We start from the raw sequence: 12,846 nt of genomic DNA on the forward strand, positions 1-12,846 counted from the left end.
ACCCCATCGCCAGCATGCCAGTTATATATATATATATATATATATATATATATTTATATATATATATACACATATATATACATATATATACATATATATAGATATATATACTTGTGTATTTGCCCCCACCGGGAAATTGAAAACTCTACGCCTATGGGAGGTGGAACGCGGTTCGGGCGGCAGCGGAGACTCGGAGCTGACGAGCGGGCAAGGACCGGGGCGGACCCGCAGTTCCTGTGATCCCGTTCGAGTAGTACGAGGCGTGTGAGTCGGGGCCCGCCGACCCGTGTGGGACCCGCAGACGACCGGGGCGTGATCGTGCGACTGGCCGAGGCTCGGGATCACGGCCCAGGGCGGAACCAGCGCTGCACCCGCCACGTAGGACGTGGTGCATCTTCTTCCGTCTCGCTCGGGCAGAGCTGGTGACAGACGGCCAGCGCTCGACCGTGTCTCGAACCGGCAACGACCCGCCATCGACGTCGCCGAACATCCACCGTCGAAGCGGCTGTGAGAACGTTTTTTATTTCCTCTATTGAACGCTGGTTAGGGGTATCGGACTAGTGTCTTGTTGCTGTTGTGCTTCGCAATTGTACCGCTTTTCCGCTGACTCGTTTTCTGGTGGCGCTGTTAATATACTTTCTTTTCTCTTACCCTCTCGAGTACCGTTCTTACGCGTCGTACACCCACAAGGCCAGACGAGTCCATCACAATGTTATTTTTTTTGTTAAAATGCTTTTTTAGTATTTCTGCCCGTACTGTAGCATGATATCAAGTTACTGCGATCGTCAATAGCATCAGCAACCATGCAAAGAAAAATAAATCCGGTGCCATCTCCACTAACCTGAAACCTGGGGAGGGGCGAAGCATGCTCTGTATAAGTGTGTTCTTGGCACCTTGGTGTTTTTGCCAACGGAGATGAAACCATTGGGGGGGTAGAGGTATACAGCTTTGCTGTAAAAGTCTCGCGTCTTTGAAGCACAAAGCTCTCTAGCGTGAGGCGTAAGCGAGTGTCCCGCTGTTTTAGTATCGTGACTACATGCGCCGACGATTACGACGACGAAAGGAGATGCCAACAGCCCCAGCCCCTAAGGCGCTTTGCCCCTAAAACATATTGATTCAATGAACAGCGCCTTTTCTATTCTTGCTACATTTTTTATGCAAGGTAATAAGAAAGTAAATTATCAAGAAGAAAAGGGAAGGGGGGAGGGTTCACATTCATTATGCAAGTGGGTTCATTATGCTGCTAAATACGGTATTTCCTTGCTCTTGCATAAAGTTTATTGTATGCATTACAACTTACAGCTCCGAAAACCATCGTTGGAGTGGATGGATTGCCGCCTCCTCACGCACTTCACATGTTGCGGCATATAAGTAGCCCAGTGCGAGTAATGGTACCTTGCAAAGGTATCACTGCAACTAACAATGCCCTTCATGTTTTCTTTTTCTCCAGGATATTGAAAATGGTGTTGAAGTTTGCCGAAAACTTGCATTCCCAGACCTCCCCAACTCAGAACCGTTGGGACGAATCATGCAAGCTGTGTCTGGCGTGCTCCGCATCAGTCTACCAATACCTCAAGAATGACTCCACTACACTTTTCTTGTCACTCAGACAGCCCTGCTTATGACACGTGCTGGAGGAAGTCTTCAACTTCTTTAGCTCTCAACCGAGGCATTTATGAAGAGTTTGCGCAAACGTTGTGGTAACGTTGTGCATATTGATTGTATGGGACCACATTCATAAATACGGTGATGCTTTTTAGATTGTACATAGTTTTCATTTAATTGGATGGTTGATTGTGGGGAGCTTGCGAGATTTTTCATGTTCATTTGGCTTTAGGAGTTTGCGAGAGAGTCGCACAGTGTCGTGTGACATTTCTTGTGACAATATCTTGCGATTGTTTGATCGCAAAGCCACGTGATCTGCCCCTTACTGCAGTCGTTTGTGCACCAGCTAAAACTTGGCTAGGAGCGATGGGATTTTTTTTTTTTTTCAATATGCAGAATTTTCGGCTGTGATGATCTTAATGCATGGCTTCATTGGACAAAGTTTATGAAGAGGGCATTCTAGCAGTATCAACAATACTCTGAAATACCTGGGTCCTATTTAATCTGGCCCGGCAGAGTGTCTATATGACCTTTAGTTTCATCAGCTTATGAGCACTTTTATCTTGAGGGAAAATGATATTGCCAGACCAGTCGTAATCGGCATCATATGCCAGTGTGTTGGACTTAAAGATTCAGCTCTCATGGGTCTTTGGTAATGCAAGTGCATTGTTGTTGCATCAAAATTCAGTAAAATAATGTTGTGCTATTGGCAATTTTACACTACATAACTGACTGGGCAGTATTATGATGCAGAAATGTCGTGATAGTATCCCTGAGATACTTTTGAGTCTTTGTCTCGAGAGACATTTGACAAATCTATTTGTATCGTGTAGTGAATACTCCTATGGTGTATCAAATTTATATCGCGATACTCTTACAAGTATGGGTACCTGTAATTACATTTATTTTTCGCAAAACAAAAGACGCCCACTTTTCTTTCCTGTTTTTTGTGTGGAAGCCATACCTTCGGATTTGCTATCCCCTCTCATTTCAACAACGCCTGTCTTCCATTCTTTCAGTGACAGGGTTAGGCAACCACACACCAACGAACGTGGCTGTCTGTGTTGGTTTCAGCCACGGTCACATGAAAAGGAGTGAGGGCATCGGCAAGCCCACATGCTAACGTATCCAAGTCCCTGCAGACCGTAAGGTCTGGCAAAGCATAGTTGAGATCAATGCCTTTGTGCAAAGGTCTTCATGCATGTTAAGTTCAGGCATACTTGAGCCGATTTGGGTTCTTTTGAACTTTGTGGTGAACAGGAAGCGGTGTTGTTTGCTGTTCAAAGTGTTTTTATCGCCACGTATTCTGGCATTACCGTTTTTTCGCGCGTATAACCTGCCCCTGCATATAATCCATACCCCCACTTTTAGCCTGCTGGAAAATTGAAAAAAATCCTCGCGTATTGCCCGCAGATTTGATACAGGAACGGCTGCTCCATAGCTGCTGCTCAAGCACACTTACATACTATGTAGACAGAAAAAGCGTATATAAATTTAGCAAGTCGGATACACTTACTGCAAGGAGAAAGTCACAATTCAATATTAGAATTTAGTTGTTAGAGTGCGGTCGTCGTTTTTTTCCCCTTCCTTGTCTGTGTATGTTTTGCGCAATCGCTGCCATGGAAGGCTTAGTCAGTGTTACTGCGCAGGAGCTTCACGGCACAACCTGCATTGCCGTGAAGCTGCACTAAAGGAAAAACCCCGCGTATTATCCGCCACCCTACTTTGCCACTGAATTTTTCGCATTTGTTGTGCGGGTTACATGCGTGAAAATACAGTATTCACCATGTCCTCAGATGAAAATGACAAATGTCCTGTTACTGGCTTGTTTTTTGGCCACAAGAGTAAATTGTTAGGTATCCCCGCGCCCCCCTTTTCTGCTCCTTCTTGGTGTTCCACTTTGATTAAGGGGGCAGCAGACTGTCGCCCTAGTTTGTGGGAACAATTTTCTTGTGACTTTTGTCAGCCGATGCAGCGACATGTTATGTCTGTAACTGAGCACGAGGATCGCTCCCCTGATCGGGATCGCTCCCCTGATCGCCCCACCAACTACTGAAGCATCTGGTGGTTGCCTTGGCTGAAAGAGGTGGTTGGTCAGTCCCAGGGATGGGACAGATATTTCAAAGGCTATTTAAAGATCACTGTACATCATCACTATTGCAGTGTAGTCGGGGAGACTGCCAGGTTCTCATATTATGATAAGTTTATTTGGGGTGAACTTGTGGTACGCAATACAGTGACTTGTGGTACACAATACAGTGTGGACAGTGACAAAAGCTACGTTGTGGATGTGCTGTCGACTATCAGCATCCTGTCTGATGCTTGGGGGGGCAATGACGCAGAACACAATTTGCGACTGCTGTTGGCATGCGGGATTTGTGGTTGGCAGTAAGAATGAAGGTGGTGACACAGTCCAGAACCCTTGTGCCTGCTGCAGCATTTGACATTTTCGATGGCTTCCGTGCTAGCAGTGTTGATGTTGGAGTGACTACGTTTGAAGATTTCACCAACATCGATAGTGCCGCCCTGCCGTGTGCCGAGTTGGATGATGAAGAAATCGTACACCAGGTCCCCGAAGCGGCGCAGGTGGACAGCTACTTCTATGATGACACGCCACCAAAAGCCAGAGGAATCAAATACTGATCTAGCGTGAGCCCTTACAGTGCTATTGTCTGCCTACAGTGACGGACAAACGCTGGCCTATAAATACAGGCTGACTTAGTGGCACATAGGCGTGCATGTGTATGGACACGCATACGCGCGTTTTTCCAGCCGTTGGGCCAATGGAGGTTTTTTTTTGGTGAATCCTTTTTTTTTTTTACTCCCGATTATTTGGACTAATCGGCAGTTCCCGCCGAGTCTGGAAAAACGGTCGGCGACTGTATTGGGGTGGGGTTGATACGGTGGACGAGGGTTCAGTACAGGTTGGATTTCGTCTGGAGTCAGTGGAGTGTGGTCGCCTCGGCTCAGGAAAGGTGAGGGTGTGTGGTGGGGGGAACTGCTGACTCTCGAGGATGTCCTCTTGGCTAAGGAGGGTGTCACAGGCATTGTGTCCAAGAAGTTAAAGGCTGTTATCCCTAAGCACCTCTATGGTAGTCACAGGCCTAGCGGGGCACAAGCATGCCACAGTGGTGTGAATACGAAGTTCAAGGTGCTCATTCAACACTTTCCCGCTTGTCACAAACATACACATATTGAAAAACATATCTTACCTCCATAGTGCATTTCACTGTCGTCACTGAGTTTGTGTCTTTACAGCCATTGTCGGGAGGTGTCTCGGTGGCTGGTCTTTTTATTATTCATTGTTGCGGTACCTCCATGGGTATGCCACACTGGGCGATAATAAATCCAAGTGGTGTCCCAGAAGTGCAAGGCTCATTTCAGCACTTGTAATTGGCTTTTGTCACAAGTACTTGCTAGAGTGGCTGCTTGGGCGAGTTTGTAAAATATCGTGGTTCTGAAAAGTGCAAACTATTAGCAGGGACAAGTGAAAAAGGAGATGTCATTGACACAAAGCGCTTGTGTCGTAATCGTTGTCATCTTTATTTGTCCCTGTTGATAGCTCGCACTTACCAGAACCGTGCCTCAAATACGTCGTGGTATGGTTAAAAGTGCTCAATACTCGTCCTTTCGTAACTGTGCTTGCCACAAGCATACCATGGCAACGCTCCAGCACTTTGCAGGTACGCTTTTGCAAAAGACACGCTACAAGGGCAATGGTGTTGGTCCTGAGCGCTATAGATGAGGGCTGGCGACTCATTGGCCACCCCAATAAACGGTGACCCCAGTTTGGTTTCATGGCGCAGTGCGTTCAGACGTGTTGCATGCCATCTCTCTCCTTGGCCGTCGCGACATTAATGACTCGGACTTCATCCTGGTACTACACCTTCCTGGCTCATTCAACACTTTCCCGCTTGTCACAAACATACACATATTGAAAAACATATCTTACCTCCATAGTGCATTTCACTGTCGTCACTGAGTTTGTGTCTTTACAGCCATTGTCGGGAGGTGTCTCGGTGGCTGGTCTTTTTATTATTCATTGTTGCGGTACCTCCATGGGTATGCCACACTGGGCGATAACAAATCCAAGTGGTGTCCCAGAAGTGCAAGGCTCATTTCAGCACTTGTAATTGGCTTTTGTCACAAGTACTTGCTAGAGTGGCTGCTTGGGCGAGTTTGTAAAATATCGTGGTTCTGAAAAGTGCAAACTATTAGCAGGGACAAGTGAAAAAGAAGATGTCATTGACACAAAGCGCTTGTGTCGTAATCTTCGTCATCTTTATTTGTCCCTGTTGATAGCTCGCACTTACCAGAACCGTGCCTAAAATACGTCGTGGTATGGTTAAAAGTGCTCAATACTCGTCCTTTCGTAACTGTGCTTGCCACAAGCATACCATGGCAACGCTCCAGCACTTTGCAGGTACGCTTTTGCAAAAGACACGCTACAAGGGCAATGGTGTTGGTCCTGAGCGCTATAGATGAGGGCTGGCGACTCATTGGCCACCCCAATAAACGGTGACCCCAGTTTGGTTTCATGGCGCAGTGCGTTCAGACGTGTTGCATGCCATCTCTCTCCTTGGCCGTCGCGACATTAATGACTCGGACTTCATCCTGGCACTACACCTTCCTGGCTCATTCAACACTTTCCCGCTTGTCACAAACATACACATATTGAAAAACATATCTTACCTCCATAGTGCATTTCACTGTCGTCACTGAGTTTGTGTCTTTACAGCCATTGTCGGGAGGTGTCTCGGTGGCTGGTCTTTTTATTATTCATTGTTGCGGTACCTCCATGGGTATGCCACACTGGGCGATAATAAATCCAAGTGGTGTCCCAGAAGTGCAAGGCTCATTTCAGCACTTGTAATTGGCTTTTGTCACAAGTACTTGCTAGAGTGGCTGCTTGGGCGAGTTTGTAAAATATCGTGGTTCTGAAAAGTGCAAACTATTAGCAGGGACAAGTGAAAAAGAAGATGTCATTGACACAAAGCGCTTGTGTCGTAATCGTCGTCATCTTTATTTGTCCCTGTTGATAGCTCGCACTTACCAGAACCGTGCCACAAATACGTCGTGGTGTGGTTAAAAGTGCTCAATACTCGTCCTTTCGTAACTGTGTGCTTGCCACAAGCTTGGGCCACAAGCATACCATGGCAACGCTCCAGCACTTTGCAGGTACGCTTTTGCAAAAGACACGCTACAAGGGCAATGGTGTTGGTCCTGAGCGCTATAGATGAGGGCTGGCGACTCATTGGCCACCCCAATAAACGGTGACCCCAGTTTGGTTTCATGGCGCAGTGCGTTCAGACGTGTTGCATGCCATCTCTCTCCTTGGCCATCGCGACATTAATGACTCGGACTTCATCCTGGTACTACACCTTCCTGGCCCCATGGAGCCAGGAAGGTGTAGTGCCGTTGCTGCAGCAACAGGTGCAGGGTGCACTGTTGCTGTAGGAACGGAAACACCCCAATTCCTTTTGCTGGTGCCATCAGCGCTTTGGCGCAGCCACGGAACGTTGTACCGCAGACCTTGCACCTGGCCGGGAAGCGAGACACGGGGTCTCTAGCAGCGACGACCGATTCCTATGCCAACGACAGTCGCCTCTTCTACGACACTGAGGGGACAAGTGGTCTACGTGCCCTTGTTGACAGTGTTGCTGAAATGAGTGCTCCTCGCTAATTTCTGTGACCACATTCAGCCACCTCTGCAAAAAGTCCAGAGAGGCCCAAATGGGAGTTGAATAAATGATGCTTAGGTCACTCTTTTTAAAAAGGGGCTGAGTGCCATACACAAATATGCATTGATAAGAAGACATCTTGCTAAATGCCATGGACGTTTAAAAAAAAAGTCGGGGGTCATTAATTTATTCAATGCTTCCTTCCATAACACGCCTTGTATCCCTGTGAGGCGCCATACACCGAGCATCTCGAAGGTCAGCCTGACTATACTGTACACAAATGCATTAGTGGAACACATTTTAAAGGCGATACTCTTTCTTGGGCTACTTTTTTTTTAATTTGCATGTTTGCCATGCGGCATATGAAGAAAAGATAAGATATTAGGTATAAGTAAGAGGAGGCGTACAAAAGCACAGGTAGTCAGGAAATTGATGACCATGTACAAGTCTAAAGGTAGGCATGGAGACCGGTCTCGTGTAAAAAGTTCAGCAGTGACCTGCAGTAGCGGTCTTCGTGCACCCACCGGTTGAAGTCACCCGCTTTATCTCACCGAAGACCAACCACTCTTGGCGCACTGTCCCGAGCTGTTCTGGTTCCTGTACACATCCACAAGAGATGATTGACAACCGCTTCAGCCGCTGGAGCTGAACACTTGGGACATGTTCCTGGGTCTTCTGGTGCGGGTCTCCAAGTCCAGGTGACTGACTAAACGTGTGAGAGCCACCCCAGCCTGAAGCCTCCTGAGAAAAACTTCCTCCACCCGGGAAAGATTAGGGGGGAGGGAGCAGACAAACGGGGGAATTAGGGCACGTGTGTCCCTTCTCGGAAGAAATTTCATGGCTAAAAGGCGGGAGCGTACTAGGAAGAGGGCTAGAGGCGGATTCAGATTCAGATGGGGCAAGAAAGTGCGAAAGATTGTCCGCTAATTGGTTGAAAAAATTGTGACCATGCCCCTGTACCCAATGTACACGTACCATTAGCTGTGCTGTCATGTGGACGCTGTGAATGTGCTGGCAGATCAGAGGAGTCTCTTTCACTTGCTTCAGGTGCTTCACAGCACTGAGCAAGTCTGTGTATATATAAATGCAGAAATTTTGGTCGTCTCTCTGTCTGTCTGTCTGTCTGTCTGTCTGTGACTCGATTCAGCCACCCGGCCAAAGTGAAGCTGTGCAATAGTCTTATATACCCACAGCCAAATGTAAACATCTAAGTCCGGTGGCAATGTTCATACTTGTCAACATTGTTGAGCAAGAACAGGACATTACGCAAATATAAGACAGCAACTCATTACATAAATGAAATTTGCAGTGTTCCTTTACTAAAAAATTCATTGATGCTTGGTTTTAACACGAAGGTGTTTTATTCCGGGGTTCACGAAATTTTCACTTACGTCATATCCGTCAAGAAAATGACGCCAGTACAACGAAGCAAGCGGCCTGTAAAGGGTGCACCCCTGCACACAGGGTCTTCTTGCAGGCGAGCAAACTTTAGTACTAAAGAGTAAGTTATACTGGTCGTTCGTTTTCATGTTTTATGCCAGTATAGACGAATATTTCACTGACGTCATATCCGTCACGGAAATGACGCCAGTACGCCTATGCCGGAGCGACCCGCCAGCAGGACGTCGCTCGCCAAGCACACCCACAAGGCAGCCGCGCACCCGCAAATCACTGTCAGCTGCAGATTTCACTGCACATTTAACTTTCGTGTTTTTTCCGATTCCTATGACAAAGGAATCAACCCCAGCTTTTTGCTATAGCAAATGAAATACTACATCAACTGCAGAAAATGGTTGCCTGCTGTTGCCCGTGCTCCTGGCGGCAATTAAAAAATCAAACTGCAACAGTAACGAAAGGTTCCACTAGATAGGTTCCACGTTCTGCTTGGGAGCGCTCGTGGAGTAGGGCATGGTTCTATAAATGTTGTAGTAGTGTCCCTCAGTTCACGCGCGTCTCCGCCGTACGGCAGCGCCAGCATCGAGGCACCCGACTTGGAGCAGTGGAACGCGGTAAATTTAAATTGACTTGAGCAAATCTCTAGCGTACGTATTATCTTGGGAGGAACGATCGAGACAGGGGAGGAACAGCATGAGAGGTGAGCGGGAAAGAGAAGGGAGGCATTTAGTTGGTTGGGGCGCCAGTCGACTATCGTCTTTCGTCGACATTTGCAACGAAAGGGGCAGATACGCGCCCATTTTTTTCTTCAGGGTCAATATAAGAAGTCTGATATCAAAGTATTTTATGGCCCAAGGGACTCAGTAACCCCATGTATCCTGTATATACATCGAGCTCCTTCAATGTCGGCTTCACTACAGTACACAAATTAATTACTGAAAAGACATTTTTTCATGGGCAGTGTAGGGGATCTGATACCGACACATGAAGCCCCTAAAGCCTAATACCGCCATAAAACCCCATGTAAACCCACGGAGTGCGGTACGTGGGCTCCCACGCTAAGCATAAATGCGTTGCTGAGAACAGATTGTTTTGAGGGATAATCTAAGCGGTCATACATTAGAATGGGAAGGCCCTGGCTCCTTTAATTACAACGAAGTTGTCTATGCACGGTCGAGCAGATTGTTTCCGGTGACAGACCCAGCGCAGACCAACCATTGTCAGCATATAAAGAATTCTTAAAGAAAAGTCCTGTGGACTCCGTTGATACACGTCGAATGTCTTCCCAGCAACGCATGCGTGCTTAGTCGTGAAGCCGTTTTAGGGCGAATTGGTGTGGGCTGACGTATACGCTTAGAATTGGCTGTGGGTATATAAGACTATCGCGCAGTTCCTGTTTCATTTCGGCTGGGTGGCTGAATCGAGTCGCAGACAGACATACAGACCAATATTTCTGCGTTTAAAGGAGCCATGAAGAGAAAACACAAGTTTGGTTCATTCAAAAGATTGTCTCGTTAGAATCATACTGACACCACTTTTAACGTAAACTCCGCTCAAATAAGCTACATAATTAGGAAAAACGGGAATGGTCATGCGACCCACCAGCTCATTTCCCGCAACAAAACCTGTGATGTCACATGAGCTAAGCTCTGCGATTGGCGGAGGCTGGCAGAAGCAGACGCAAATTAGGTAGAGCTTACAAACTAGACGAACGAGCGATTTGCGCTTAAATTTAGGGCACATTCTTTACAAAGCAATAAGAATGATGGGACAAACAGTGGAAGTTACGAAAGCACATGTAAACATAGAAGTACTGATGCGTTCTGCTGTTCGTACTGCGCACAGCATGCTTTGGTTTAGCTGCACAGCACTACGGGGCTTGGGGTTGACGACACTGGCCGATTGACGCAAGCAACGGTGTCTTACGTGACCCCATTTGTCGAGCGAGCACTGTTTCAGGGAACGAATATTTTCTCCCAGAACAAAAACAAGCCAGGTTTAAGCCAGGTTTAAATGCGGGCAAAAACAAACCAAACGCTTGCCACGGTATGGTGGCGCCATCTAGGTTACGGAACGTAAAGAAACGCGGGAACAAACCAACACCGCTGTACAGGGTGGAGACAACCTTTGAACGGTCCCGTGCCGCCGCAATTGGGCCAACGGGCTCAACGCGTTATTCTTTTCGTTTCCCACGAGACCTAGCAACGCGAAACAGACAATATGATTCAAACTTCTTCAGTAAACCGCGTTGCGGCGATAATTTTAGCGCAGTTTTGACACAATGACTTGCTTCGGCAGCGAGCGAGCAACCGAAAATGGCGGCGCCAGCGTATACGTGAATGAAGGTACTCTAGGCTGCAGAGCGGTCGGTTCCTGCGATATCATTTGGGACCACGAAAACGCACCATTGAACGGGAAAATCAAAATTTTAACCTAAATTGTTTAATTTCTCAGTGAATAAAGCACCGTTTGTATCCGGACAAGCGCTGGGGGCACTATAAAACACGAAATCTTTCGAATAAAACCAACTTGCATTTTCTCTTCATGGCTCCTTTAAAATATAAAAATAAAGCGAGCGAGCAACTGAACATGGCGGCGCCAGCGTTACGTGTCTCTACCCTGTACGGCGTATGCGTGAATGAAGGTACTCTAGGCAACTCTATGCTCTAGCATGTGCTCTAGGCTAGAGTGAACTAGAATACTTGGGTAGTGGAAAAAGCGGCTGCCGCCGAGTGAAGCACTTCGTGTCAACCCCGCGCGGTGGCGCTCGCGTGCCCCGCCCGAGCGCTTTTTAAGAGCGAATGCTCTTTATAAGCGACCCCAAACCATCCACCGCCGGCGGCGGCGGCGGCGTCGGCGGCGTTGGCGTCCGCAGTGCTGTTTAAAGAAAAAACAGCATCCGGCGCCAGGTTTCGATCCGAGGACTTTGCGGGCCGCAGCGCGACGCGCTACCGACCAAGCCACAGACGCGACGGTGATATCAGTGTTAGACGCGCCTTATATCTTTAATGCATTCAAACTACGTCGTCAGCGGCGTGCGTTGGCGACTCAGCGGCGTTATAGCGGCTTGATAACTGCGTGGTGTACACGTGATACTACAAACCCGATGGAAGAGATGGAAGAGAAGGCGGCGAGGGGGTGGGCTGCGGGGGCCGAGCGCAAGCGCCGCAAGCGGGCCGACAACCGTGCATTCGCACTTTCACATTCTCCCCCTCGGGGAAATGCGGGGGAATTTTTCGCCTCGGGTAGCGGCGGGTAGGCGTGCGTTGGGGCAGTCTCCGAGGGGCTACAGTTCTTTTTTCGTGTAAAAACCGTTGATAATGCTAATAATGTACCAGGGTTTTTTAGGGGAAAGGTACCTGCGTCGTGTATTTACCGTTTGCTCATTTCTTCATCCCATTTGGCCAACCGAGCAGACCGCGCCGTGCTTTAGCGATCGAGCTCGCTATCATGCCGATATTTTTTTCTTCGTTATTTGATGATTTTGCTATCGTATTGTGTCAACTGAAAAAGAGTGGCGTGCTTTAGGCTGGCCAGCATACGTCACTTCTGCTTTTTTTTCTTTATTTTCTTGCTGATTTTTCGATCAAGATCTGCATACCGAGCAAACTGTGTCGTGCGTGCGCAAACGTTTCCCGTTCTCTTTTTTCAAATTTGACCCATGCAGCACACCGGACAGATGTCTTAAAATTTCAGTCAAGCCAACGAAAAGTAGGCAAATACAGGATTCGCAACCGCAATTTTCAGAAAAGCACCAAGTCACACGGCATAATTTTATTGCGCGATCATTTTAAAACTGCGCACTTTTCGGCGCAGTGAACAGCTACAAACATAACATAATACATGATTTACATTTAATTATTTACATATACATTACAAGCAAAAATAACCAAGAGTATTTAAAGAAATGTGGTGCCTGCTAGGCTCCTCCTGCAGTTTTACAAAGCAAGATCATGTGCAGCGGCTTAACACCAAGTAGCGTGCACCCGCCCTCTTTTTAGCTCTTGAGCGGTTGATCGACTTTACAAAAAAGTTCAAACGGGTGGTTACATAAAAGGCTGTCACCTGGGCTGTAAGTGACTTGGAGTGCTGATCACATCCAACAGCACTCTGCTGTTTTTTTTTTTTTATGATAGCCAGCACATCCATGACACTATCGTGGTGC

The 12,846-nt window shown here is 47.4% G+C and overlaps 1 protein-coding gene across 1 annotated transcript in view; it reads left to right on the forward strand.

The window, feature by feature from the left end:
• LOC144142859 (endoplasmic reticulum membrane-associated RNA degradation protein-like) overlaps positions 1 to 10,604 on the forward strand; it is a 49,466-nt gene extending 38,862 nt beyond the window's left edge. The window contains exon 16 of the mRNA XM_077674668.1: positions 1,451 to 10,604. Within this exon, the coding sequence (XP_077530794.1) occupies positions 1,451 to 1,625 (175 nt within the window). The 3' untranslated portion in view covers positions 1,626 to 10,604. The remainder of the gene's footprint in view (positions 1 to 1,450) is intronic.
• The last annotated feature ends 2,242 nt before the right edge of the window (positions 10,605 to 12,846 follow it).

Source organism: Haemaphysalis longicornis, unplaced genomic scaffold, assembly GCF_048455015.1.
Source record: "Haemaphysalis longicornis isolate Haplotype H1 unplaced genomic scaffold, Haemaphysalis longicornis Haplotype H1 scaffold_6, whole genome shotgun sequence".
Taxonomy (NCBI): Eukaryota; Metazoa; Arthropoda; class Arachnida; order Ixodida; family Ixodidae; genus Haemaphysalis; species Haemaphysalis longicornis.